The 27619-nt window shown below is 59.1% G+C and overlaps 1 protein-coding gene across 4 annotated transcripts; it reads left to right on the top strand.

Annotated features, from left to right (window-relative positions):
• Positions 1-477: 477 nt before the first annotated feature.
• HNF1B (HNF1 homeobox B) lies at positions 478-20854 on the top strand. 4 transcript variants are annotated; one of them, XM_035343338.1, is made up of 9 exons: positions 489-989; positions 5490-5689; positions 6960-7224; positions 7632-7873; positions 14192-14355; positions 17089-17221; positions 17312-17503; positions 18094-18212; positions 20087-20854. In XM_035343338.1, the coding sequence occupies exons 1-9, from the start codon at positions 652-654 to the stop codon at positions 20105-20107; spliced, it is 1674 nt and encodes a 557-aa protein (XP_035199229.1). In that variant the 5' UTR covers positions 489-651; the 3' UTR covers positions 20108-20854. The 4 variants fall into 4 exon arrangements, with proteins under 4 accessions (XP_035199227.1, XP_035199228.1, XP_035199229.1 ...); XM_035343340.1 differs by having other exon boundaries at positions 492-989; positions 7038-7224; XM_035343336.1 differs by having other exon boundaries at positions 478-989; positions 17089-17503.
• Positions 20855-27619: the final 6765 nt, after the last annotated feature.

Raw genomic sequence — 27619 nt, 5'->3', positions numbered from 1 at the left:
CCAGCGGGACCCCCACGGGACCCCCGCGGCGGAGAGCCCTGGGGTCCCGCAGCCCGGGGGGACGATGCTGGGGGGGGTTGGGGCGGGCGCTGAGCCCCGGGTGAGGACGGAGGGGAGCCGGGGCCGCCGTCGGGGCGTTGCGGAGCGCGTCCGAGGCTGCCGGGGCCGCCCCGACGGCGGGCACGGGGCTCGGCGCCCCGACGGCCGGCAGGGCTCCGGCCCTCCCGCTGCCGGCCGCGCCGTCGGGGCTCCCCGGGCCCGCTCCGCCGCCCTCCCCGAGGCCTCCCCGGCCTCGCCGCTCCGCTCCTCCGGGGCCTCCAGTCGGCTTCGGGCAAAGTCCGCCCCAGCGCGGCCGATAAGGGCCGGGCCGAGCCGAGCCGAGCCGGGCGGGCGGGGGCCGGGCCGCGACGGGCGGGCGGGGACGCGGGGTCCGGGCGGCGGCCGCCCCCGCGGCTGCCGGAGGAGAGGCCTCCCGGCGCTGATTTGCATAAGGTATATTGCCTAATGGAGGCCGGCATGGCTTGGTAGAGGGCGGCCGGGGCGGAGCGGAGCGCGGAGGAGCGGCAGGTGCCGGGGGCAGCCGGGCCGGGCCGGGCCGGGCCGGGCCGGGCCGGGCCGAACGCGGGGAGAGCGCGGCGGGCGCCCGGGACCATGGTGTCCCAGCTGAGCGCCCTGCAGCGGGAGCTCCTGGGCGCCCTGCTCAGCTCCGGGGCCACCAAGGAGGGGCTGATCCGAGCCCTGGAGGACATGGTGCCCGCCGCCGGCTTCGGCGTCAAGCTGGAGAGCCTGCCGCTGTCCCCCGGCGGGCCGCCCGACGGCAAAGCCGCCTACCCGCCGCTCGCCAACGGGCACGGCAAGGGCAAGCTGTCCGGCGACGAGGGCTCGGAGGACGGCGACGACTTCGACACGCCGCAGATCCTCCGCGAGCTGCAGGCGCTCAACACCGAGGAGGCCGTGGAGCAGCGGGCGGAGGTGGACAGGATGATCAGGTACCGCCGGGGGGCGGGCAGGACGGGGGCACGGCGGGGACACCGCGGGGACATCGCGGGGACATCGCGGGGACATCGCGGGGACACGGCGGGGACACCTCGGGGACATCCCGGGGATGCCGTCGGGTGGTCGCGGCCGCCCCCGCCGCCGGCTCCGTCCTCCGTCCGCGCCGGGAGATGAAACATAAACTGCAGCACGTGGAGCCCGGGGCGTTATTAATTTATTTCTATAAATCATCAACAGAAAGATACACAAAGGGCCGCGATTAGGGCGAGCGGAGAGGCGGGTTATTCATTGCCCGAGTTGTAAACCAGGCGGGGAGGGGGAAGGAGGAAACCCCCAAACGCGGCCGCTCCGCTTCCGACCCGGCACGGCCCGGGGATGCGGCTCCAGGTCGAGCCCAACCGAGCCGCGCCGTGCCATGCCGAGCCTTGCTGAGCCGTGCCGAGCCGTGCCGAACCGTGCCGAGCCGAACCGTGCCGAGCCGAGCCGTGCCGAGCCGTGCCGAGCCGTGCCGTGCCGAGCCGTGCCGAGCCGTCGGGGCACACCGGAGCAGCCCCGGGCCCGTGGGGACACGGGCAGGGAGCGTGCCGGAGGGGATCAGCGGGGCCGTGCCGCTCGGGGCCGCCCCGTCTGCGCACTCGGGGCCGGTGGAACGGAGCAGGGAGCCCCGCGGGTCCGTCCCCGGGTCCCTCCCGTCCCCAGGGGTCCCGATGGGCCGCGCTGAGCCTGTCCCCCCGGGGGGGCTGTGCCGCCGTGTGCCCCCCTCCAGCCCCCAATGCCCCGGTGTCCCAGTAGGGGCCGGGATGGAGCCAGCGCCGCGGTGGGTGCTGGAGGTGCCGTGGGTGCCGTGCTCGGCTCCGGACCTGCCCTGGGACAAGGCTGGGCAGCCCCCAGCTTTTTGGGGATGGGGCTGGGTGGTGGCACCCGTGCCAGGGGTGCCACAGGGTGCTCCACTTGGCCCCACAGGGTGCTGAAGGGCACGGCATTGCATGCCTGTTCAGCGGGGTGCTCACCCACCCGGGGAACCCCCCCACTCCTCCTGCGTGCCACTGGGTGCTCTGCCTGTCCCCAGTTCCCCTCTGCCTGCTGCCGTGCCCGGCCCCGGGGTGCCTGGGTGGCACCGGGGGGCGCAGGGAGGGCTCTGCCCCACGTCGCTGCTCTCCCACAGGTGTTCCTGTGCAAAGTTTGCCTTTGGTGCAAACAAGAGCAGGCACATGTCCCTGAGGAGCCTTTTGCAAAGAGCTTGTGTTTGCTCTAAGAGAGCCCTTTGTACTTGGAGAGGCAGCCAAGGTAGAGGCGTCGGGAGCCATCGGTTTCAGCCCCACACTGGGGCGAAACCCCGCTCTGCTGCCACCCCGCAGCCCCAGCCTCCTGGCCCTGGGTTTGGCTCAGTTACGGGCTGTCCCCGTGCCCTTGGGGGTGCTCAGCCCCAGGGCTCATTTTGGGGACAGCAGCATGCCCCGGGCTTGGCTGCCCACCTGCACCACGTTCACTTGGGCGTCCCCACGGCCCGTTCGGGGGGCCCGAATGGCCTCAGCTCTGTGCTGGGGCAGCGCGGCACCGAGGGCAGTGCCGAGCCCGGCTCCTCGCAGAGCCTGGAGAGTGGTGCCGGTGGTGCAGAGCCCGGCTCCGGGGCGAGACGCCCCACAGCTCCCTCCCGGCCAGGCTCCAGCGGCCCTGCTGGGTGCATGGGGCAGGCGATCGATCACTGCAGTGCCCACATCCCATGGGGATGGCGCCGCGGGGGAGCCCCCGAGGTGGGGAGACCAAAACCCCCTCTGAAACATGCCCGGGGCAGAGGGGAAGGGGCGGCCGTGGAGCCCTCCACCTCCGAGCTCTGCTCCGCGCTGTGTGCACAGGGAGATGCAGATTAGATAGATCACCGATGTAGGGAGCCGGGTTTATAATCCATGTGTATAAATTCTTGGCATATTTCTCCGAGGATGTTGAGTGTATTTACCTGTTTTCAAGGCTGACAAAGAGGGCGAGCGGGTGGGGGGTCCTGGGGAAAGGGACGGGCACGAGGCTGGGTTGGGAAGTGCTCTGGGTCGGTGTTCGCAGCCGGGCTTCATCCTGGTTAATTCTGGGCAGGAATAAAAAAAGCCTCTCCTCGATGCCAGGGGCAGCGCGGGGTGGAGAAGGGCCGCGGAGCGAGGGCTACGAACTGCTTCAGCAGCATTACCAAGCGCTTCTGGGTCGCTGTTGTTTTTCCTGCACGTAAAGCCCTGATGAAGATTAGGCAATTAATGAGTTTTTCATTTTGGTGACAGAACCACAAAAAAAAAAAAAAATAATGGGTTTGTGTTGAATCAAAATGTTTTCCTCTCTGCCTTTTGAGGTTAACCCCCCCCCCCAAAAAAAAAAAAAAAAAAAAGGAAAAGAGGCAAACAAACACTCAAACGTTTCATTTTGGGTCAAGTCCAAACATTTTGTTTAACATGAAACAAAATGTTTGGGTTTGGTTTCAGGTTGTTTAACCCTTTTGAATACGGTCAAATAGATTTGTAAAGAAAAACGTTGCTCAGAAATTAAGAGCTGAATGATTGTTTTGAAAGCGTAGGTGTGAAACACACGAGAAACACCAAAGGGAAGCCTTTCATGGAGTTGTAAAATGAAAGGAAATTTGCGGACTTTTTTCTAATGCTCACATAATTTTTTTTGACCAAAATGTTGCCAAATTTTATTCCAATTCAGAAGTCACTCCTGTAACCCGAAGTCCCCCGCTTTCTGTTTTCGTAGTGCGCTCTATTGCGCTGGCTCGGGATTTAGCTCAGTACAAGAGATGCCCTTGGCTCAGGTGTGGGCCAGCCTGCTATGTGGAACGGTGACGAGCCCTGTCCCATTAACTTATTAGTAACCAGTAATTAGTAGGGTCAGGTGGGCATTGTGAGCTGCTGGGGAGAGAAGCCCGCATGCAGCCCCTTGGCTTGCGCCCTGCTTCACTCCCTGCCGGGTGTGGGGCTGAGCGCCCGCAGGACAGCCGCAGCAGGAGGAGTTCTTGTGCCCTGTTGGCTCCTGCGTGTCCTGGGGCAGCCCGAGGGCCTGGCAGCCCCAAAACACCATGCTGCCCTGTCTCCATGCTGCTTTGGCGATGTCTCAGCAGGTAATTTAACGCAGGAAGGGGCCGCGGGCTGCGTTGTGCCCACCTGGGTGACGCCCGTGCCGGGAGAGCCCACCGAGGGCATTGCCGCTCGGTGCCGAGCCGTTTGCAGCATCACCTGGGGTTTGTGCTCGCTGCAAAACCTGCAGCCAGGCTGCTGCCCACCGCTGCCGCATGGCCGAGGTGCCGTGGAGCCGGTGGCCCTGTCCTGCGTTGTGCCCAGCTCTGGGGACGGCAGCGGGGTTTGTGCGGTGCTTAACCTGGTCGGGGCCTTGGGCTGGTGGAGCAAGCGCGTGCCTGTGTGCACGTACAGCTCTGCGGGTCCACAATGCCGCCGGGGCCGTACGGAGGACACCGTGTGTGCAGGAAGGAGAAGGGTCTCCAAGTCCTCCGCCAAGTGAAAAAGCCACCGGAGGCACCAGAACAAGAGGTGCCGCAGCCCGAGCCCTCTGCGCTCAGTGGGTTGGGGGGCTTTGGGCACGGGAACGTCCTCCAAAACAGTCTGTGCCCTCCTGCCCCAGGGCCGGGGAGCCGGTGAAGTGCCCCTCCGCCCAGTGGGCTGCTTGCAGTTGGGTGCTTTTGCTTTGGGTCCAAACAGCTTTGTTTTCGTGCTGCGTTCAGGACAAAAAGTAAGAAATCTACTCGTTGGGTTTTTTTCCCCTTGACAAGTTGAAGGATCCAAAATAACTAATGAATTGGAAAAGCATTTGGACGGTTATTCCAAGCACAGCATTAGAATATCTCATTATTTGAGTGCAGGACTGTGACCAGGTTTAGGTTCCACACGGATTTTTCAGTGTTAGAGCACTTCCTTTTAGCCCAGCGTCCTCGAGTACTGCAGAACAAACCCGGGGGTCCGAAACCCAGGGCTCTCGGTGCAGGTGTGTTGGCCTGTTTGCCTGCCATTGCATTTTGCTTTCATCGGAGCTGAAAGAACGCACGCGGCATTTTTATTTTTGGCCATAATTTTGTTTGTTCCCTAAACTGGTGCCAGCTAGCACAAGGACACCAAAGCAACGCAGATTTAGGGAAGAGCCATTTTGCAGCTGGATCCTGCCAGAGCCGAATTCAAATGTTTAACAATATTCCAGACTGACTTAAAATTACTTGGTTAGGGTTTTCCATCCTGGGGGCCACCTGGGTTTGCTCCCTTGCTTTGGCTTTCTGCTGCTCAGCCTGGGGGGGTGGAGGCCAGCGGGTGCCGCAGCCGCACACCAGCCCCTGCCTCCCCCGAAGGACACGGCCGTGGGATTTTGCGCCCTCCTAAAATAGGATTCAGTCCAGGGCAGTTGTCTACCACCAGTATCAGTGGGTTTGCGATGATAATAACAGGGATCCATCGCAGGAAAAAGCAAATACGGGGCGAGATTAACCCTTTGTTTCCTCCGCCCCGCAGCGAGGACCCGTGGCGGGCGGCGAAGATGATCAAGGGCTACATGCAGCAGCACAACATCCCGCAGCGGGAGGTGGTGGACGTCACCGGCCTCAACCAGTCGCACCTCTCGCAGCACCTCAACAAGGGCACCCCCATGAAGACGCAGAAGAGGGCCGCCCTCTACACGTGGTACGTCCGCAAGCAGCGGGAGATCCTGCGGCGTAAGTACCCGGCGGGGACAGGGCTGGGGCGAGCGCCGCGGGGCGGGGGGCTCCCCACTGCCGGCCGAGGGCAGCCCTGGGCTCCCCCCTCGCCAGGTCCTCCCCAGCACGTTTTTGTGAGATAAATCAATTTTGGCTGCAGGAAAAGTGGGTGGGAGCCCCCCTCGTTCGCCGCGATGCTGCGCGAGGTGCCCCGAGCCCCTCAGAGCATCTCGGTTTCTGTATATCTGTGTTCCTCAGGGCTGGGAAAGCGATGAACGGTCGCACACCATTAGATCCATTTCCCACCTCTGCCCCCTTTTCCTCTCTGCGCTTCTCGAGCGTGTTTTTTTTTCTGCAACTCCTTGTCAAAAAAGTACAGAGAGAGGAAAGAAAAAAAAAAAAAACAAACAAAAATTATTTGTACCTGCTGCATGGTCTGGGGCAGCCGGAGTTATTTAAAACAGCCCGTTTTGACCGAGCACCCAGAGCAGGGCTCCTTAATTCCCCGGGGCCCGGCTCGTGCAGGGAGCGGTGGCAGAGGGGCTGGGGATGTGCTGAGCCCCGTCCGATGTGATGGAGCCCCTCCGCCAGCCCCACTCCCCAGAAGGATGCAGAATGCAGCAAGAAAAAGCGCAGAAAAGGTTTTAGCACCAAGCGCTGCCGCTTTGAAAGCGCACCTGGAGACGTGAAAGCCAACAGAGCCCGCTCCAGCCTGGGACTCTGTTGTCACAAGGGGAAAAGCCATTACAAAAAGAGGGAGAATTCCCCCGCAAACCTGAGAATAATAAGAACCTGCCATTAATCTCCCTTTACTGCCGCGGTGACAAGTGCCTGGCTGGACGCGGGGAAGGTCACCCCTGGCGCACACCTCGGGGGTGTGGGGCCGAGCCCCCACCTCTCCGAGCCAGGGGTAGGGCGAGCACACGTGGAGGGGGCTCTGCGGCGGCCGAGAGCTCATTTTGGGGGGATTCGACATACCCTGCCTGGCTCCTGGCTTGCAAAATTCCTCCTGGAACAAGCAGGGGCCAGCAGAGCCCCACCATGAATATGCATGCCCTGCGCATGCCTCCCCATTAAACACCCGTCGGGGTCGGTCGTAACCCCGCTGCCCCTGCCTGCGTGAGCGGCCGGTGCTGGGGTGCCCCGAGCCGGCACCAAAAAACGCCGGGGCTGGGGGCTGGGGGTGGCAGGGGGTGATCCGGGGGGGGTCTGGGGGCTGCCGCCGCGCGTGACGGTGACTCTGAGCGGCGGCTACAGGCCGGGTCACGTCTGCTCCTTTCTCTTTCAGAGTTCAACCAGACAGTCCAGGGTTGTGGAAATAGGACAGACAAAAGCAGTCAGGATCAGCTGCTGTTTCTCTTTCCAGAGTTCAATCAGCAGAACCAGGGGGCTGGCCAGCTCGACGACGCCTGCTCCGAAACCCCCAGCAAGAAGATGCGCCGCAATCGCTTCAAGTGGGGGCCGGCCTCCCAGCAAATCTTGTACCAAGCCTACGACCGCCAAAAGAACCCCAGCAAGGAGGAGCGAGAGGCGCTGGTGGAGGAGTGCAACAGGTAACGGCCGCCCCGCGCCGCCCGCCGCTTCCTCTGCCGCCCTGCAGCCTCTCCTCCAAAAACCACGCGCGGTGCCGGGCTCACGGCTTGCAAACCCACAGCAGCCCCGGCTGCCGTCTCGTGGCACGGCATCGCTGAGCCACCAGCCCTGTTTTCGCCTTGCTTTGCCCCCCTGGGCAGCGTGCGGACCTGAGCAAGCTCCCTGCTGTGGCCAGGGATGCCGCGGGGATGCCGCAAGGTCGGAGGGAGGTGGGGTGGCTTCTGTGGCATGGATGCAGCGGGGAAGAGCGGGCAGGCGTTGAGGAAAGGCTCAAACACCCCCAAATTCACCCATCCACCCGAGGCCCCTTTGCATCGGGGGGTCCCCAGCAGCACCCTTGTTCCAACGTGTCCCCTTGCACACGCAGGGCCGAGTGTCTGCAGCGAGGGGTGTCTCCCTCCAAGGCGCACGGGCTCGGCTCCAACCTGGTGACGGAGGTGCGCGTCTACAACTGGTTCGCCAACCGGCGGAAGGAGGAGGCTTTCCGCCAGAAGCTGGCCATGGATGCCTACAGCTCGGGCCAGCCCCCGCACAGCATGAACCTGCTGCTGTCCCATGGCTCCCCCCACCACAACCAGCCCAGCGCCTCGCCCCCCAGCAAGATGCCAGGTAAGCCCAGGGTGGCTGCGCTGAGCAGTCGCTGAGCTGGCCCCCGTTTCTGCTGGAGAAAGGGGTGCTGGACCCTTGGGGCCATGCCTGGCCAAGGCGGTGATGGTCTTGGAGGGAGGATGGTCCATGCTGCCCACGTTGGCCAAGGGGCAGCGATGCAGCTGAGCTCTGGGTGCAGTTTCCCGGTTGGCAAACCGGGCACAGACACATCAGCTGTGCGGCCGTGGGGTGGGACCCGGCTCAGCACCCAGGTGCAGGGACACTGCGGTCCCCCTACAACCTCGGTGGGTGCAGAGAGGAGCGAACGCTGTCCCTGCAGCACGATGGCTGGGGGAGCCACGTGGCGAGGGCTGGATTTCCGTGCCACCGAGGACAGATGGGCGTTTGCTTGGCTGCCTGAATTTGATGGTGTCCCCGCACGGGCTGGGCTGGGCTGGGCAGGGGCGGGGATGCGGGCTGCTGCCGCCTGACGTGGAGGGCAGGGGGATGTGGTGCCGGGGGAGGAAAGCTGCCTGGGGGCACAGGGCTCGCCCTGGGGGCCACCCTAATGGCACGAGTGGCTGCGGGCAGGGGGCTGCACGAAGCCCTGCGGCCGGGCTCCCCTCTGTCCCCGGTGTGCATGGCCTGGGGGGATTTAAGCAGGAGATAACGCCGTGGGGAGAGCCCAGAGGGTAATCAGGGAGGGCCTGGTGGCGGCCACAGCGTGGGGCAAGAGGCATTGTTGGGAGAACAATCCCCATTGTGCCGCTACCTGCAATCTGCACTCCAAAGCCGCCAGCCCCGGCAAACAAGGGCTTTGTGGCGGGCGGCGAGGGGTCAGCACGGGGCCGCGGGGCTGCGGGCGATGCGCCCCAAACGCCCCGGGCCCCATCTCGGGGTGGCTCCTGCACAGCCCAGCTGGGGAGCCAAAAACTGTCCCCCTCTTGGAGACATCCCTGCCTGGCTCACTGCAAGCCCCCAGCCTCATCAGAAAGCAGGATTAAAAGAAGTGGTGTCCGGAGAGTCCCATAGGCGTGGGGAGAGGGTGCTGGGAGCTGGGGATGGGACTGTCCTGGGTGCCGTGGGACCCCCGGGCAGGCTCCACGTGTGGGGACACCCTCGGGGCGCAGAGCACCCCACATCCCACCTGCCCCGCTGGCGGCAGCGGCCGCAGCGCTGCTCCCGGCGCAGCTCTCCCCGCGGTGACCACGGTGTGACCCTGCCCCAGGAATGCCCCGCACAATGGCGGGACCGGGCGGACGTTTGCCCTCCTGTCACCGGCTGATTGCTTACAAGGTGCCCTACAAGCACATTGTCAGCAAAATCAGCTGTTTTCTGTGTCGGCCGCCGGGCTTTACAATACCGCACCAGCATGCAGCCCCGCGTTGTCATGGCGTTGTCCCCCCCGTGCATGCTTAATTGACAATTAAGCCGGGGCTTTGAACGAACCCCGCTGCCTTTGATGTGCCCCCGTCCTGCCAGCGCGCATGCAGGCACCCCGCGAGAGCCTTTGTTTCCTTCTATTAGGGGACAGCAATTATTGTAACCGCGGGCATTTATCTCGGGGCTGCGGGGCCGTTAAGCCCAAAGCTTTATTTTCCCAGCCGAGCTTCGGCCAGCAGGAGCCGGCCGCAGCTATAGGGCCGATGACAGCCCATTCGGAGGGGCTTTTGAGCCGGGCAGGAGTGATGGCCGCGGAGGGGTCAGGAGGGCTCGGCCGCGGGGATTTGCTGGCGGCTGGTGCGCATCGGCCTCGCCGAGGAGGAGGAGGTGGGCACGGCGAGGGCTGCGCAGGGGTTTTGTGGGCTGCTTTTGGAGCAGTGGGCTGGGCTGGAGCTCAACCTGTGTTGGGGTCCGTCAGACCCGGTGGCGTTTTGGGCCCTACAAGGTGCGTGGCAGGCTTGCAGCCCCCAGAGCACCACCGGGTCCTCCGAGAGGTGCTGACCCCGTCCGTGGCTGCGCGTGCTGGGATTTGAACTGCCCTTGCACCGTGAGTGGCGCTGTCTGGAGCCCTCAATGCCTCCTTAACAGCTTAATGACAGCGCTGGGGATGCTGCCCGTGTCCTGCCCCTCTGCCGGGGAAGGGAACGGTGGGGCTGGCTGCGAGGGGCAGCTCAGAACCGCTCGCAAAGCGGGGCACCGGCATCGCCTGGTGGGCACGGTGCGGGTGGTGCCCTGCCAAGGGGCAGGATGATGGCCAGGGGCAGGGGGAAGAGCTGGAAAAGTCAGGCATCCTCCCAGCCTCTTCCCGGGGACCCCGAGCCAAGTCTCAGGCCGGAGTTTTTAACTATTTGGAGGTAAATACTTAAAGCCTATCTCGGAGGCTTCTCAGACTCTGGACTTTTCCCTTCCTATGGGGTATTATCAGTGATCTCGGCTCCCTGTTTGACTTGAAGGTCACTCAGGGCTTTATCTCGCTGCCTCGGTGCCATGCCATAGACTCTGGCTTATGCCATTTTTATCTTCAAGAGCCCCAAAGACAATCAGTGCACTGACGAGATTAGGTGACGTGCTGCCCCCCCCTCTGCATCCCCACTGCATACAAAGGGCCCCGGGGCGCCCCGCAAAGCCCTGGCCCCACAGCATCCCCCCCGCCCGCCCCATCCATCTGGCAGTGCCCACGCCGCAGACATCAGCACAATCCTTGTGCACCTATCAAACAAATAATGTGTGTATATCTGAATATACATGATACATATTTTAGGTATCACTACAGGCATACGTACAAACATAAAAATAACTCAGCTCCACGCCCTGAGATTCTTGGTGAGCTGCGAGGCCAATGTGGGTGATTTTATTTTATTTTTTCCTTAAAGAAAAGCCTGTCCATAAAACCCTGGTCCAGAGGTACATCAGTTTATATCTGGGTCTTTCAAGTTGCTCTTTGATAGCCGTGGGGTACGTGCTGGTGCTGGCTGTGGACCCGGTGCCAGCCGTTGTAATTCTTTACTGTTGCGCTCATTGTGCAGCTCTGTGGGTACGGTGTGCTGTTAGGAGCTTTTCCCGGTTTTATGGGGGGTAATTAGGGCTTTATGACAGCAGCAAAATGGGAGGGTCCAGTCCCAATAAACAGGTTTATAATGGATATAAACTATGCACCCCTGTAACTGAGCAAGATTAACACTTTAGGGACAATTTGAGTGGCAGCCCCAAAATCGGCGATTTGCGGGGTGTTGGCGAGGCTCCGGGCAAAAACGCAGCCGGTGTGAGAAGGGAGAGCTGCTGCCAGGGGCTGTGCCTCGGGATGATCTTGGGGACGTGCCTTGGGATATACCTTGGGATGATGTGCTGGCTTGGGGACGGGCTCTGGCACCCCGCAGAGCTGGGGGTGCCGGCTGCGGGGCTGAAACACAGGGTTAAGGCTACGGGAGCCAGACCCCGCGGCTTGTCTGGAAACATGGGAAAGCAGTAAAACGTTTCACGGGCCGTGCAGCTCGGGGGCCAAACAATAGCTGGGTCCCATAAACAGACTTGTATATTATGGCTGTAGCTTCAGTTGGAGAAAAAAAAGTCTTTAAGGGCGCAGGCTCCGCGGGCAGGCCCATTAACAGTGATTCACGGGCAGGCACCTCTGGGGCGGCTGCACAGAGCTGGGGAGAGACTGAGGAGGAATAAATCTTGTGCTGGGGCTGCTTCAAGCACAGGAGAGCGGCGGGACAACAATCGTGCCCGGCTCTGTGCAGCCGCCTGGCCCGCCGTGCCATAAACCCTGAGCTCGGGCAGGCTGCGAAGCCCCCCAGGAGGGAGCTGTGTGTCCCAGGAGGGCAGAAAATGGGGCTGGCGAGGTGTCAGGGGACACATCCTGCGCTCGGACCCACAGCACGGCTGCACCATCTCCCCACGGCCGTGGATGAAGAGGGGCTGGGAAGGAGCTCGCTGGGGAGGCAGGAGGAACGGCACCTCCATCGCCTGGAGCGCTGCTGTAACTGACCAGCGTGAGCCTCCCGGTGCTAACCGCCCCGTCTGCCCAAATCCAGCCCAACTGCGAGGGCATACAAACAGCAGTAATATCCATCCCACTCTAGGAATGGAAAAAAAATAAATAAAAATAGTTGGTGGCTTCCCAAAGGCTTGCAAGTTAGCCAAAGCAGACGGGAAAACCCCTTACCCAAGCCTCGGCTGCCAGACTACCCGGACACCTCGGCGGTGGTTATTGCTTCTCAAACAATAACACGTCCTTAGGATTGCAGGGAAAAGCTAGAAAGTCAGCTTTTAACATCGCCTGCTTTTTAAAGACAGCTTCATAATTCTGGGTCTCTTGGCTGAACTGAGTACAGCGTGAACTGGGGTTTACGATTTTGTCCTTACTGCAACCTTCACAGAATCCCAAAGGGAGAAGATTGCCCCGGCAGTCAGCAGACGCTGGCATCCCTCCCTCACGGTGTTACTGCTTGAAACCTTACAGACCGTCACCCTTAAGGGCAGCATCTCAGTCCTGCATTTCTCAAACACGCCTTGGGTTTCTTTTCGAAGCCAATTCAATCACTATTTCATCGGCACAGGAACTATAATTTAATCTCCAGCCGGAGCCGCCTGTGCTCCTCGTCTATCTTTAAGACCATTGTGAGAAGAAAGGGCTTTATTTTATCTCCCCTCCCATTGTTTGAGTAGCGCTGCAGGATCTCAGGCCGGCAGCGGCTGAAGCACACTTTGCACGAGGCCGGGGCCGCGGGGAAGAATGTGGTGACAGTGCCCCAGTTGAGTAATGTTTACCCTGCTCGTGGCTGGGACGTCCACTCGTACCGGCAAATATCCACCTGCCAGAGGACATTCTTGTATTATCAGGGATAAAGGGGTTTGCTGGGAAATGATCAGGAACCAGACATCGCGGGGAGATTCCTATCTGCGGGACATGTTTAACCAGCTGATGTTGAAAATTTGGAGGCAATTAAAGGGTGACTTTTCTGTGCTTTCGGTGATGGCAGCAGGTAGCCTGCCGCGCTCTGTCTGGTGCTTTTGGGGCTCGTGCGCAAAGCGGCCAGACCCAAGTTATTGGTGGTTTCAGATGTTTCTTCTTCCTTGACTCAGAGGTTTTAGAGCAGCCCTTGGAGCATCCCCGCAGACCTGTCACCCACCAGCCTGCACCGAGCCACTTCTGAAGCTCCAGGTCCTTGGGGCTTCGGCCACTATGCCAGCAGGGCTCCTGGTGCCTGGCGGAAAGATCCCCAAAACCCCTAGGACAAAGACCTGGGCACGTGGAGCTGCTCGGGTCGGTTTGGGGACAGGTCCTCAGCGTGCCCACGTGGTGGCTGGGGTCACCGGTGGTGTCTGGCTCTGGCTTGGGCGGACGATGCTCGCAGAGGTTGCTGCGGGTGGTTTTAATTCCCAGGAGAGATTTGGGCCCTCGCTTCGATCTCCGGGGAGTTCAGTGAACCCGGCTGCGAGCCCGGTGCTGGGCTCCTCGTAATAAATGGCTTCTCACCGGAGTTGTCAGGGCACCCGTGTAAAAGACGCTTTTGTTTCCCGTGGGTTTTCCTCGGTTAATTATTTGTGATCTGTAGATGCCTTTCCATGACACACGGCTGATCGTATGGTTATCAGTGCAGGGCTTTTTAGCCAAATTAAATATATTTATATTGAAGACCTGAGCTCAAGCCAGATTTCACCCCTTGGCGGTGTCAGGCTGCGCTCTGGTTTGGAGGTTTGCCTTTCTCGTCCCTCTGTCCTCCCCCTCTGTTAATCATGCACTTGTCAAGAGTGAGTCGAGAAGGAAATGGGATGCAGGAGAGGCTGAGAAAAAAGTGAGGGCCGTTGCCGTTTGGAGACAGGAGGGCTTTGGGACAGCGGGGCCCCCAGGAGCCAGGCGGGCTGCTCCGAGGAAGAGCCCGAGGATGCAGAGCAGCTCCTGCAGCTCAGGGCTCCCAGCTGGTGTCCGAGAGCCCGGGGACACGGCGGAGGTTGCTCGTGGGTGTGCACCGTGCAATGAAAGCACGAGGGGTGTGGATGGGTGTGGAAGGGTGCCCGATGTTGGCTGGATGGGTCTGATGGGGGCAGCCCCTTTCTGCCCCACGGGCATCAGGGACAGCCGGGTTCCTCAGGGAGCTGCAGCCCTGTCTGGGCGCTTGGTATCCCTCAGCTTCATTTTCTCTGGGCAATCTCAGGAGATGGGGCCAGGGAGAGGCTGGAAAGCAGCACGGGAGGAGGGGGCACATCGCCTGCTGCCCTCCTGCTGATCGCTCAGGGGGCTCACGCATCCGTTTCCAAAGCGGCTGCATCCTCCTGCTGCACGCCCCAGGAGGGTCAGGGGGTCCCTCACTTCTTGGGGGGGGCGGCACGGCCAGGGGGCTGCCCTCACCGGGGTGCCCACGGGCGATGCCAACGCCTGGCGCTGTTTTGCAGGGGTCCGGTACAGCCAGGCGGCGAGCGGCGAGGCGGCGTCCTCCGGGGCCATCAGCCACCACGGCAGCGGTGCCATGGTCACCACCAGCCAGGCGGTCCTGCAGCAGGTCTCCCCAGCCGGCTTGGACCCAGGCCACGGTTTGCTCTCTCCCGACGGTAAAATGGTGAGTACACCTGGCCTATTGTGGCGGCGGCGCTGATAAGATAAGAGGGCCCAGCGGGCAAAGCAAACACGCTTTCCCCGGGTTTCACACGCGGCCCGCGACGAACAATGGGGCATTGTGGGGCCGGGGCCGTGGCGCGGGCGCGTGCCCGTCCCCAGCGCCCGCCTCGAGCGCGATGCGCGGCCCCGCGGGCGGCGAGTTCCCCGAATGCAGCCCGTAAACCTGAGAGAGCCCGCTCCGCTCCTATCGATCGCATGCCTCGCCGACTGACTGCGCGCTGGGTGGATCACTGTTTGCTTTTCCCCTGCCGATGACATGGGCATTGATAAAATGCTCATTCATTACTTTTTCTTAAGCCCTCCCAGGTTCTGAGCTTTGTTGGGAAGCTCTTTCCTCCCCGACTGTGCTGGGTTGATGCCAGCCCCTGGTGCTGTGCATGGCCTTGTGTTGGTGCTGGGCCGTGCGGGCAGCGGGGTGGTGGGGACGGGATGGGACGGGAGGGGACAGGATGGGACAGGATGGATTGGGACGGGATGGGACGGGAGCACGGCGCTCCCTCGCAGCGGGCTGGTGCAGCTTTGTGGTGCCCAGCTACCCTGCAGCTCTTCCGGGAGGAGGTTTTCCTGCTGAAAGTGAAAGTCACACATGGCCCTTGGCAGCAGGGCCAGCCCGCTCTGCCCTGGTTTTCACTTCCATTTTCGCAGGACTGTCCCTCCCGAGCTGTCGGCTGTGCATCCCCGCAAGCCTGCTGGCTGGGCACTCCCTCCTGCAGCCTGAGCTCTTTCTCCTGGCAGTTCCCTGCTCTGCCTTTCCCTCTGCTTGCCCCCACAAGGGGCTCCTTGCAGCTCCCTGCTCTGCCTTTCTCTCCTCTCGCCCCCATGAGGGGCTCCTTGCAGCCCCGCGGCTCGGGGACGCCGAGCGTCCTTCCCCAGGCAGAGGAAGCGTTGCAGAGCGATCCCGAGCCCCGCAGCACGCTCCCTTGCCATGCGTCCCAAGCACACCCATGTCTCCCTCGGGGTGTGTTGAGCCTTGTAACCCTGAGCCTTGAAGTCATAAAATGAGTCACGGCTGAAGGCAGCAGCAGGCACTGGCGGGGCGGGGGGCAAGAGGACAAAGCTGTGCGAAGGGCTCGGTGGTGCGGAGCTCTTGGCGCACCCCAGCCAGCTCCTTTCGCTGGAGACCCTTTTTGGGGGGGGACGGGAGCCCCTGGGGAAGGGGGCTTCCCTCGTGTGGTAGGCTGCATGTTACAGTGGGGGAAGCAGCGTGCTAAAGGCACACGTGGGCAGAGCACTGCTGAATTATCCCCGCTGCACAGCGCTGTCTGGGGCTGCTCCTGTTCCCCAGCAGCGTGCAGCTCTGCCAGCTTATCTCTGATCTTTAAGCAAGGCTAGCTAGTGCTTGCAAGTTATTTAATAAAAATATGCTGTAGGCAGTGGTTTCTAGTAAGTAAACATGTGCCTTTAATACCCCACATGAAACCAAAAGCTGCCAAGGAAATTGTTGCATCTGAAGGCAATCGTTTTTTAGGGAGGAGTGCTACGGAGGCTGCAGATAGCTCTCGTGTTTCCCTCCTTTATGCTCCCGTCTTGCTCCTGTAGTCCCAGAGAGCCCCCTGCAATGGTCCAGTGCTTGGAGGGTCTTTTCCAGTCCTGCCCTCTCCAGGTGACTTCTTTTGGGAGCAGCTCTTTTGCCCAATTCCCCCCAAAATGTGCCCAGGCTTCAGGTGAGCGGTGTGCGTTCGCTGCGAGCTGCCTGGCTCGTGCACCGCGGCGTGGTGTGACCTGGCCTTGAAGAAACTTTGAAAGTGGAAAGTGCTGGATAAGGAAACATGAGTCACTCTCGTGCTCTGGAATTTATTGATGTATTTGTTTCAATCGCAACGAGGCTATCTCAAATTCAATGGGCAAAATAAACAAGGCGCAGGGACCGGTGTCCAGGAGTGTCACACGGAGAGCCCAAAGGATGGCTCCGAAACCCAGATCGAAGCTGCTCGGTGCCAGAGGTTCCATCAGAGGGGTTAAGAGAACTCAATAATGCAGCGACTCAATAATTCAGCAATACCGAGGCGCTGCTGTACCCCTGCTTACACCAAGGACCAACGCAGCCCTCCCAGCACACTCCGAGGGTCTCCGCGTGTGTCTGACCATCACACTCCAACCCCAAATCCAGGGAGCCTGCTTTGGCCACCTCACCAGCCCTGCCCATCTGCACGCTGTGGCTCCAGACCCTAAACCAGGATTTTTTCCATAAAAGTGATGACTCAGAAGATCACCCAGGTCTTTTTTATTTATTTATTTATTTAAGATTCCCAAGTTTATATTTCCCACTTTCCTCTACAACCGTGACGGCTGGAGGTTAATGAGTGCTGAGAGTCCTCAGTTGTCCCCAGCTGCAGGAACTTGGACCTGGCGAGCAAAATGGCAAACGCCTGGGACGCGTCGTGTCCCCGGTGCTGTGCTCTGCTGGAGCGCTGGCAGCCGGTTCCGGGGGAGCTTTGCACCGCTGCTGCTTTGCTATTTATTAACACGATGTTCAGGAGTCCCAGCCAGGGTCTGCAGCCCTGGGGCACCTCACTGAAAGGTGCCCAGCGTGGCCGCAGCCTGCTTGGCTCCTGAGGGTTTTTCTGACCCCCCCATCCCTGGTTTTGGGGTTGCTGCATCCGGGTGGCGTTGGGGAGCTGGGAGCAGCCCTCGCTGCGTGCCTGATGTCTCCGTCTGCGTTGCTCCTTGGCAGATCTCCGTGTCGGGCGGCGGGCTGCCCCCGGTGAGCACCCTGACCAACATCCACAGCCTGTCCCACCACAACGCGCAGCAGTCCCAGAACCTCATCATGACGCCGCTCTCGGGAGTCATGGCCATCGCACAGAGTAAGCGTGCGCCCGGGACCCCTCCGGACCCCTCCTGCGGCACGCTGGGGACCCCGGCGCTGACTGTCCCCGCTCTCTCCTTTCCCCCAGGTCTGAACACCTCGCAGGCACAGAGCGTCCCGGTCATCAACAGCGTGGCCGGCAGCTTGGCGGCCCTGCAGCCGGTCCAGTTCTCCCAGCAGCTGCACAGCCCGCACCAGCAGCCGCTCATGCAGCAGTCGCCCAGCCACATGGCCCAGCAGCCCTTCATGGCCACCGTCACCCAGCTGCCCAACTCGCACAGTAAGGGGATGCCGGGCGGCTGCCCAGGGGAGCGCTCCTGGAAGATTAACTCGATGGGAAATGGGCTTCTGCTCCCCTCCTGCAAGCCCATGCTCGTGTGCTCGCTCCCCTGGGTGCCAGCCGGGGTGGGGTGGCTGCGTCTTGCTCTGTCCCCTCCTGTCCCTGTGCCACCTGGGCTGGCCGTGGTCACCGCCAGTGCTTTGTGCAAAGATTATTTTTCCTTCTGGGTTCTTATAGCTACAAATTGCATATTGCTCCTGTCTTGCCAGAGGAGGTGGTCAGCAGAAACCTTCCCCTTCTGGCTCCCCTGTTGTCCCGGCACTGCTCCAGCACCTGGCTCTGCTGAGCTCGGCCTTTTTACACATCCTCTGGTCCACCCTGTTTTCCCCGGGCGAGCTGGTACATGAGAAAGAGGCCATTCAGAGGCACACAGCAGTTTCCTCCCCCTTGTTTTATTGTGTCCCTGTCCGCACAGCATCCATCCCCACACAGCACCCACATGTGTAGCGTGGGGTTTGCCTGCTTTGCTCCCCTGCCAAGGCTCTGGGTGGCTTTTCTGTGACGGCCACTTGTCCCCCTTCTCTCCGCAGTGTATGCACACAAGCAGGAGCCTCCCCAGTATTCCCACACCTCCCGCTTCCCCTCGGCGATGGTGGTGACGGACACCAGCAGCATCAGCACGCTCACCAACATGTCTTCCAGTAAGCAGGTAATGGCCGGGACTGGCGGCAGGGCAGGGGCAGGTTGGTGTAATTTGGGCAGGGATGGTGTAATTCAGGGTGTTTGCTCCACGGGTCCTGCCTGTGCTGCGTGTCCCGGCTGAGGATGAGCCCTTTGGTGCTGAACACCCAGCCCCAGACCTTCGGTGGGCTGCAAAAAGCCTGTTGCAGATGGCAAGAGTGATGGGGACCTGGTGACAAGTGGCCGTGATGGATTGCACTTGTCTGAGGCCACGCTCAGCTGCATGGGGCTGGGGCATCCTTGGGGGGCTTGGCCCGGCCGAGCAGGTGGGCTAAGAGCGGCTCCAGCCCTTCGTGGTTGGGGCGAGCTGGGATCGGTGGCCCCAGCCCCAAACTTTATCTGCCCCGTGCCAGCACAGGACTTATCCCGGCTCAAATCAGGTGCGCGAGGCCTTACCCAGACAATGGCCCCTTTCTAACAGCCGGCTCTGGGGACTGTGGGAAATATGCGGCCCTTATTGATTGCTAGATAAATAAGAGAGAGCCTTGAACTTGTATGCAGATAAACTTTCTTACCGAGCTTTGACAGTGGAGAGGAAAAAAATGCCTGCAATGAGCGCAGAGTAAATACAGCGTGGGATTGCTGCGGGACCTCCCTGCGGATGCTCGGCACCGTTTGCTGCTCGGGGGGGGGCAAGGAAGGGGCTGGGGCCACCGCGGGGGCTCAGGGTGCCCGGGGTGCCCCACGGGGGAAGGCAGAAGCGTTGATGGCACCGGCTGCTCCGGCTGGGCTCGGTGCAGGCTCCTGCTCTTCGTGGGGCGAGCGCTGCCCTGCGCCCGCGCGTGGCGGCGGCGAGGCGCTCCTCAGGAGCACCATTTCCTCCGCGCGGCCTTATCGGCCCATCTGGTGTGCGCTCAGCCCGAACTCCCCCTGATTAATCGTGCTCTCCTGCCACGGGCTGGCTTTGATGCCGGCTTGCCGAAACGAGCCCGCTTGCACACAGGAAATGTCCTCGCATGGGAATAGCGCCTGGGCAGCCCCGCCGCGGGGCCGCTGCCCGGCCGGGCGCTGCGATCAGCCTACCTTGACGTGGTGCTTGCTCGTTTTCCTCCCTCCATCCTGCTTTCATGATCTAATTAAAGCAGGAGAAGGGTTCTCCGTGCAGGAGGGGGGAGATGGGGCTGGGCCGTGCAGATGCTGCTGGGGGCGGGAGCGAAATGGCCAGAGGGTCGCACCCGGCCCTGGCAGGGTTTGGGTTTTAGTGGTGGCCGTTTGTGCGGCTCCTCCCGGAGCAGTCCCCTCTGTGCAAGGGGGGCCCGCAGCTCTCGGTTCCTCTGACAACGCTCGAGGCCGAGCCACCATTTTTATTACGTTAGCAAACACCTGATAGCCGCGGCCCGTCCCTAATGACATGTCACGGGAGGCTCCTGGCGTCTCCTTATCTCCACGTTACGATGTTTGCTGTTCGCTCCAGCCCACAAGGTCACCCGCGGCTGCCGGCCCCCACCCCACCGGTGACCGGGGGACCCCAGGGATGGGGCAGGGGCTGCGGCGGTGGCACTGATGGGGCTCCATGGGCTGCCAGGTCCTCCCGAGGTGACAGCAGAGCTGGGGACAGCAAAGCCCCACTCTCACCCAAGCATGGCCTTACCAGCATAAAATCCTTAGAACAATTGCTGCAACAGGCCCTTTTTTATTCTTTTAAAGTATTATTTCGGGGGTGGCAATATCTGCTCAACGTGTTTTCGCACTGCTTTACCTTTGGGGGTGCTGCGGGGCTTGGGGCTTGTGCGGCCCCACCAAGGTCGGGGGGGGCGTGGGCGAGATGCCCCCGGGGAGCCCCAGCCCCGCGGCGGTGCTGCCCTCGCCCTCCAGTCACCGTGCTGCTCTCTCCCTCCCCAGTGTCCCCTGCAAGCCTGGTGATGCTCCACACCTCGCTGCCTTTGCACATAGCAACGGGAACTTTATTTTCCACAACATCCCGCGGGCGACCCGCGCGCCGAGCCGCAGCGAAGCCCAGCGCCGCAGTGAGGAGCCCACTTCCCCGACACGCAGCCGGAGGCTCAGCACCCCGCCGGGACCGGCCCGAGCCCGAACCGCGGGCGCCTGCCCAGGGACCGCGCCTCTCCTCCCCTCCGCGCAGTATTTCCGAGATGTGTCTTGAGGATTTTTTTTTTTTTTTCTTAAGTATTTGCCTTCCAAGAGGCCGCTGGCTCTCCCGAGGAAATAGGAACGAGCTGTCCTGAGAGGTGGCAGCAGGGGAAGACGGATCGTATTTAAGTTACACTCCTCTGCCCGACGGACTGAGAGGGACTTGGGTCTGTTACTTGGCGCTCGGAAGGAGGAATCGCATGAGCTGTTGAACTGAGCCAGTTAAACTGTAAATATAGGTACAGTCTGCTCCATCCTCACCTGTCCCCACTCCTATACATAAAGATTTATATAAAAGAAGTAAATTTTGTCCAATGGATGTAAACTACTGTAATTAAGTGCAATTCCCCTGTCTGTATATATTGTTCCTGAACCTCCTCTCTCTCCCCCCCCCCTTTTTTTTTTTGGTAAAGGTCAGAGCTGAGTATTCTGTTGGTTTTGTATTTCCCTTCTTCCTTTAAATGAGCCAGCCCACGAGGAAAGCCCTGTGCCTATGTGGGGACACCGGTCCAGCAGCACCGGTCCCTGCCCTGCGGAGGGACAGGCACCCACACGTCCCCCCCCCCCAGCACGGTGTCGGTGCCGTGCCGAGCAGAGCCCCAGCAGCTGGCTGCTGACGGCCAGAGCCTGGGCAAAGCAGAGAGCCTGGGGGCTGCCTGTGTTGGGGGGCGCAGAGGTGGGCTGCTGTGGGGTGGGGAAGCACTCAGCAGCCCCAGCGACACAGCCGCGCTGCCGGAAAGCTCAGAGCACCGGCAGCTTCCAGGGGAGCCCGTAGCTCTTGTGCTGTGCAAGGGGATGTGGCAGCAGGAGGTGCTGGTGGGATCCTCCTCAGATGGGGTTTGGAGACCCTCTGCCTTTCCTCCTCTCCGTGGGACGCGGCTGGCATGGGTCGCTGCCTTGTCTCCTGCCCAGAAACCAGCCAGTGTAGGTGCCTTATTTTCTGCTGCTGCTGCTGAGCCTGGCTGGCTCCCCCCTCAGCAATAACCACGGTGCTCTCGCCGTGCCAGTGTCGCCTCCGAGAGGTGCTGAAGAAGCAGGCTGGAAGAGCCCTGAATTCCCGCAGACCCAAATTCCTCCCTGCTTGCTCCGGTTTGAGGACATGGGATGTTTCCTACACCCCCGCAGCCTCAGACCACCAGTCCCAGAGCTGCCTCTCCCCTGCTCGTGGTGGCTCCCAGAGGACAGGCTTCGAAGCAAGATCTCCAGCTTGTGGGTCAGCCCAGCTCCATGGTGAGGGCACAGCCCAGCTCTGCACCCACTGGTGTGGTTTAGGTGCCCAGCTTCCCAGAACTGTGGGAGCTGTACACGGCATCGTCTCACTTCCCACGGGACAGAAGCTCCTCCGTGCACACACCCCTTCGGAAATGGATCTAACGCTCCCTAGTTGTTCATTTTTTTCTTAAACTTTGCCATGTGTGCCATCTGCTGAGGGTGCTTTAGAGCAGTGAACGGCAGTAGAGATTCCTGTGGATGGATGGCCGCTGCTCAGGAAAACACTGGATGCTTTCTTTGGGGCAAGAAAGACTTTTACTGTGTGTCTGTACGATGTCTGGCACGGCGGGACACTTGCTGGGACTGATGGGAGCTACCCTCCGGTGAATAAGTCATCACGAATTGGAGACCAATATTCAGAATGACGTCTAATTTAATGTATACCATAATTAAACACCATTTCTTCCTACTCGTTGCTGTGTGATCTGTGAATCCTGCCGCAGCGGGAGGTGCCGCTGGGGTGGGCAGGGGGTAAGTGGCCTACTGTCAGCACTGCTCTGCAGAAAGCCGTGCAGAGAAGGTAAGTGAAAACCTGGGGGCTGGAGGCTCTGAGGGGCAACCCTGCAGGAGAGGGGCCGGGTGGTGACAGGAGGGACCAAGCCAAAAGGAACTGGGAAACGGGCACGGGGCACATCCAAACAAAGGCACAGATGGAGAAGGCAGCAACCATGGAGCTGAGAGAGTGTGATAAAGCAGGCCGGATAAAGTCAATAGTATGAATAGAACAAATGAAAAAGACAAGAAAGTGTTTACCCAAGAGGTGTGAATGCGCGAAGCTGCCAAGGAGCTGCCTGGGTGCTGTCCCCCACCCCTGGGCACCAGCAGGCCGGGAGGAAGGCAGCGTGATGGTTTGCTAGAGGATGCTGTGGGCACTCTTACAAATGTGCTCACTGCAAGGGGAAGGTTTCCGTGACGTGGGTTTATCCTCCGGCTGAGGGACCCCCCTGCTGGGGAGGTGTTGCCCCAAACACCCTGAGCAGCCTCCGCTGCCTGGGGCTGGAGCCGTGCCTGGCCCACACCTTGCTCTGTGCCCCTGCTCCTGCAACACCCTGCGCTGCTGGGAAGTGCCACTTGGCTGGGAAATACCACTTAACGGCAAAGGAGCCTCCTGCAGGGCGTTTTTTTTTTTTCCTCCTGTTGCTGTTGAGGCTCTGTGTTTGGCAACACAGTTGTCATGTAGCAAAGAGCAGGCACCTATTGGAAGCATGGCAAAGCTCCTTTACTAGCAGTGCAGTTTTTCAAGCCTGGGTGATAATCCCACAGTCCAAAGCTGTTTTGCAGGGGAATTCCTGCACATGAGGCTCCATGGGCGGCCACGAGGCTTTACAGGTCAGCTTCATACCCGTAACAGCCTGCAGCCTCCTTCAGGTCAGAGTGAAGCCGCATCACTGGATGTAACATAAAGTGCAAAGGAAAATCCCTCCCTCCCCGATCCCAGGATTTACCAATTCCAGGCTGTTTTGGCTCTCCACAGCACGAGGACCTGCTCTCTGCAGGGAGGCGTTGCCCAAGCCTTGCTGTGTTTGTGCTCCTTTCCCAGCCAGGGCATGCAGGCTGCAGGGATGGGGCTGGGGGACCCGAGGGTGCGGAGGTGGGATGCGGGAGGGCCGTCATTGAGTGTGGCTTCTCCTTTAGCTCCGGAGGAGAGCGCAGCCTGCTGCCACCTGCCAGAGACCCCTGCTGTTTGCACTGCAGCACGCTGCCAGCGAAGCCGCTGGGTCATACCCCGGTTAGTGCCGCCCTTGCCGCGTTACGGCTTTATCAGACGGCGAGCACGAGCCCGCTGCGTGGGGCTTCGGCGGGGAGTGGGGCTGCTGGGGCTTATCACCCCTGTGATCGTGGGCAGGACAGAGCCAGGGAAACCCTGACCATGGCCAAACCCTGCATGCCAGAGGGTCGGGGTGCCCCGGTGCTGATTCCCCACGTGTGTGACCGCTGGCCCTGAGCGGGTGGTTTGCTAGGGAAAGCCCCAGCATCCCTGCAGAGGAGCCACCGAACTGCTGGCCATGGAGGCAACAGGCTCTGGACAGACACCGAAATACAGAGAAGCTATTTCAGCAACGCCAGAAATGCTGCTTGGCGCACATGTAGAAGTAATGCCTAGTTGCACAAGAGCGCCTGGCTCAAAATGTGCGGTCTTTTTCCAGACTTGCTCTGCCAGTCCAGCCAGAGAGCCACATCCGCTGGAAACTTGGGCAGGAAAACCAGGGCTGTGCACCCCGGGCACTGCCACCCTGCGTGACGCTCGGAAAGCAGCCACCACCCTTTGAAGTCCCTGCCCGGGCTTGGTTGGGTGGCAGCAGAGTTTGTTGAGAACGCCAGGAGGAAGGTGGGGATTGCCAGCGCTGTCTGCATGTGTTGCTGGATCCCTGCTGCGGGTGCAGGTATGTAGAGCTTGAGGGGATTTTGTGGCAGCTCTGGCAGTACGCATTGATCCCATGTCCCTTCAACGTGCAGTTTCTGCAGTGGGTTCGCAGGAGGTCTTCAAAGCCTGTGAAAATGTGCAAGGGTTTGATGGGGAAAGACAGGTCATGAAGATCTCTGTCAGCAGCCAGAGAAAACATCAATCCCTGCTGCTCCAGCATGTCCCCAGTTGCTCATTTCAGCTGGAGACCTGCAAATCCGGGGGCTCCTTGGTCTGCTGACATTTGGAAGCACTGAAATGCCAGCAGGTCCAGCACAGGGCCAAGGAATGGGAGCAGAGCCAGGAATGGGAGCGCTGCAGCTTCAGGGGAGAGCTCTGACATTCGCCTTTATTTCTTCAACCCAGGGATCAAACTTACAAGTCAAAAACCTCAACGTGCACCACAGAGCTGCCCTAGCCCAATATTGGTGTTAATGCAAAGCCACGCAAAATGTGAACCTCAGAATTTTTATCTTCTCATTCCAGGAACTTTGGTTTTCCTTGTATATCCTGCAAAATTAATTCTTCTTTCTGTAATTAATATGATGCTCAAATGGATTCTTAATTACAAATAAATCACAAATCTACACACACAACTGTTATGCTTTTCAAGTAATAAAAGAGATCATTTGTCTTCCTCAGATGAACAGACACCAGCTAGCACACCATTTCCCCTTTTATGAAGAATTCATTTGCTTTAGAAAGAAAGTCCTTAAAAAAAAAAAATAAAAAAAAAATTGCAAGGATTTCTTGAATAGGGGATCAAAGCTCCCACACTGCTGGAAACCATTTTTGCTAAATAAGATGTGGGTAAAGGGGGAAAAAAAAAGTAAAAGTTTTTTGGTAGTGACTGGGATTACAGCACCCTTGGGAGGGACAAGGATGTGGGGTCAAGAAGTTGTGACCAGGTTAGCAACACAGGGAACAGAAGGAGGAGACAAAAGAACAGAAAGTGGAAATGGACAGATGAATGAGGGAGCATGTTTCTTTGCCGAAAGAGAATAGATGCGACATCAATTCATACTGGGAGCTAAAGGACAAGGGCCTGTTAATGGATTGGGGGACACAGCAGGGATCAGAGGTCACGAGTGCGCTCAGCCAGGCTAATTGACTGTTATGTGCATATTAGTGATGATAATTTAGTAGGATAGTGGGACGTGGGGAGCAGATATGCAGAAGTGCCACTGACGAAAGCTATCCTGTGTTACAGCAGCTAAAAAAGCATATAAAAAAGAGACAGTGGCCTCAGTGGGCTTTCCTCTGGAAGGGATGCCACAGCTACAGATGACCATTCTTGATTGTGCATGCAGTACACCGAATCTGCTCACCAGACTTGCGTTGCTATCGTGCAGTTTTTTACTTTAGCCCTACTGGTAGGGCCTGGCCCTGTGCCTTGACTTACACTGAAGAGAAACGTCTGGTGAACTTATGTGGGGACCCAGCACCCTGCTAGCAGCTTTGGCTGCCCATGCTCCTATCCTGCAGTGGCTTTACATGAGCCAGATATGGGATCAGTTTTGGGGATCAGGCGGGGTTTTGAACGGAATTATGGGAAATAAGTCCCAGTCCAGCAAGCTCTGATGATAAAGACAGGACTGCCCTGGTTCAAGAGGCTGCTGAAGTGCTTAAACCCTGCAATAGCAGTGGGCTGAGTACCCTGTGCACCCCACCCACACACCCTGCAAAACCCTTGCTGGTCATCTGCTGTCAGCGCTGACTTGGCAATTAGTGCTGAGTAATTGATAGAGCAGCACCAGGGAAGCAAAGCTAAGCCTGATGCTGTGACAAGAGCAGTTTTGCTTTGCATTCATTCAGATTGCTCTGACTTTGTATTTTGCCAACTTCTCCCTATCGCCCTTGCGCACGACATGGCCCCTCGCAGCCCCAGTCCTGGCGCTGGCCTCACTGTCTGGGCAGATCAACCTCGTTGAGAGGCGGCTTGGTGCCAGGAGGTGGGAGCATGCTGCTGGTGCTGCTCCTGCCACAGGGTCCCTGTCCTACCTCGGTGCGGAGTTCCTTTGCCCAGCCACAAAGGCACTTCCCAGTCAATTGATGAAGAGAGCATTTCCCGTTTCCTCACTCTTGAATCTGCTGACAGCATCTCTTGGGGAGTGATGGATACTGGAGGTGATTTATAGTTCTTTGTTACACAAATTCCTCCACATTCTTCCCCATCCTTGCACAGCAACCATCAGCCACCTCTCCCAGCAGAAAAGCAAGAGCCTCAGCCTGGGAGCAGCCCTGAAGGACGTGGCTTCGACTCTCTCCTGCTTTACTCGCCGTGCGTACACAGGCGGCAGCGGGTGGGCATGGACACCATCGAGGGACGCAGTGGTGGTGGTGCGCTGCACCCACCGGCAGTTTCTGTGCGGCTGCTTCCACCCCCTCTGCTAGGAAGTCAGAACTTTGGCAAAGGAAAAGTGCTATAAATCAGGCAGATACGGACTGTGGGGAGGATCTCATTTATGCAATTTTTCATCTCAAAGCTCATAATTAAAGTAGTGAATGTTACAGGAAGAACAACCATTGCCTGTATGTCTTGGGGCTCTCGGACTTCGGTAATGTAGATGTTTGGCCCTTGAGAATTTTATTACCTGAAATGGTTTTTGTAATGCTGATGTTATGTTGCTTAATTGGATTTGTTTGTTCTGCCTCAAGAACACCAGGCACGATATCTGTAGTTTGATCTGATACAGAGTACAAGGAGACTTACCTTTACTACTCTGCCTCTCAGTTTATCACAATGAATAAATAGATTAATTAAATGAGTTCTGATCTTTCTCTGATTGTCCTGAACAGCTGAGCCAGTTGCTCTGTTGCTCCTGTCTTTGCCTCTAAAATTATTTTTTTAAGCACAGTTGCATTTGTGTGAAGCTGTATTACATCAGTGTACATCAAGGATTAAACAAATTAACTGCATGTGCCTGACTTTAGATGTCACTGGAACCCCTAAACTGCTTCATGTCAAATGCACGCAGAAATCTTTGTCAGTGTGGGTCTTCAAATAAGAGGATAGTGACGGTTTGAGCCCCCATTATTTTTTACTGCAATGGATTTAAATTAGACCAAGAGAAATCATTCTTAATCTTTCACAGAGGAAGGCAGAGCCACTTGTAGCAGATCACAAAGGGACTTCCCAGTCAATTGATGAAGAGAATGTAAAACCAGGGCCAATCCTGACAATGAAAAGATCAGAACGTGTTAATAAACCACTGGTTTTCCTCCTCAGAAATATCTAGGGCCCAAGTTTACATCCCTGAGCGGCAGCATGTTTGTGCCCAGTGGAGCTGATAATCTGTGCTTGCTGGCACTGTGATTGATACAAGAGCGATTCCCCCTTCAGCCCTTTGAGACCAGCTAATGATACTGTAAATCATGAACGCGCAGACATGCACGAACAAAAACTTCTTACAAAAGCTTTTGTCCTTTCATTTAAATGAGCTGTGCCTTTAAAATAGATGAAGCAGTCGGTGTAATTAACTTGCCATCAGGAATACACAAAAGGACAAAATGCCGCAATGAGCCCATAAAGATGTAGAACAGTTTTACAGCTCATATACCAGATTTGGTATTTCTGATTCATTTACGTATCACGCAGGTGACTGAAG

Source organism: Oxyura jamaicensis, chromosome 19 (assembly GCF_011077185.1).
Source record: "Oxyura jamaicensis isolate SHBP4307 breed ruddy duck chromosome 19, BPBGC_Ojam_1.0, whole genome shotgun sequence".
In the NCBI taxonomy this organism is placed as follows: domain Eukaryota; kingdom Metazoa; phylum Chordata; class Aves; order Anseriformes; family Anatidae; genus Oxyura; species Oxyura jamaicensis.
Note: the sequence above shows the minus strand (reverse complement) of the source record. Positions and strands in the feature narration are given on the sequence as shown.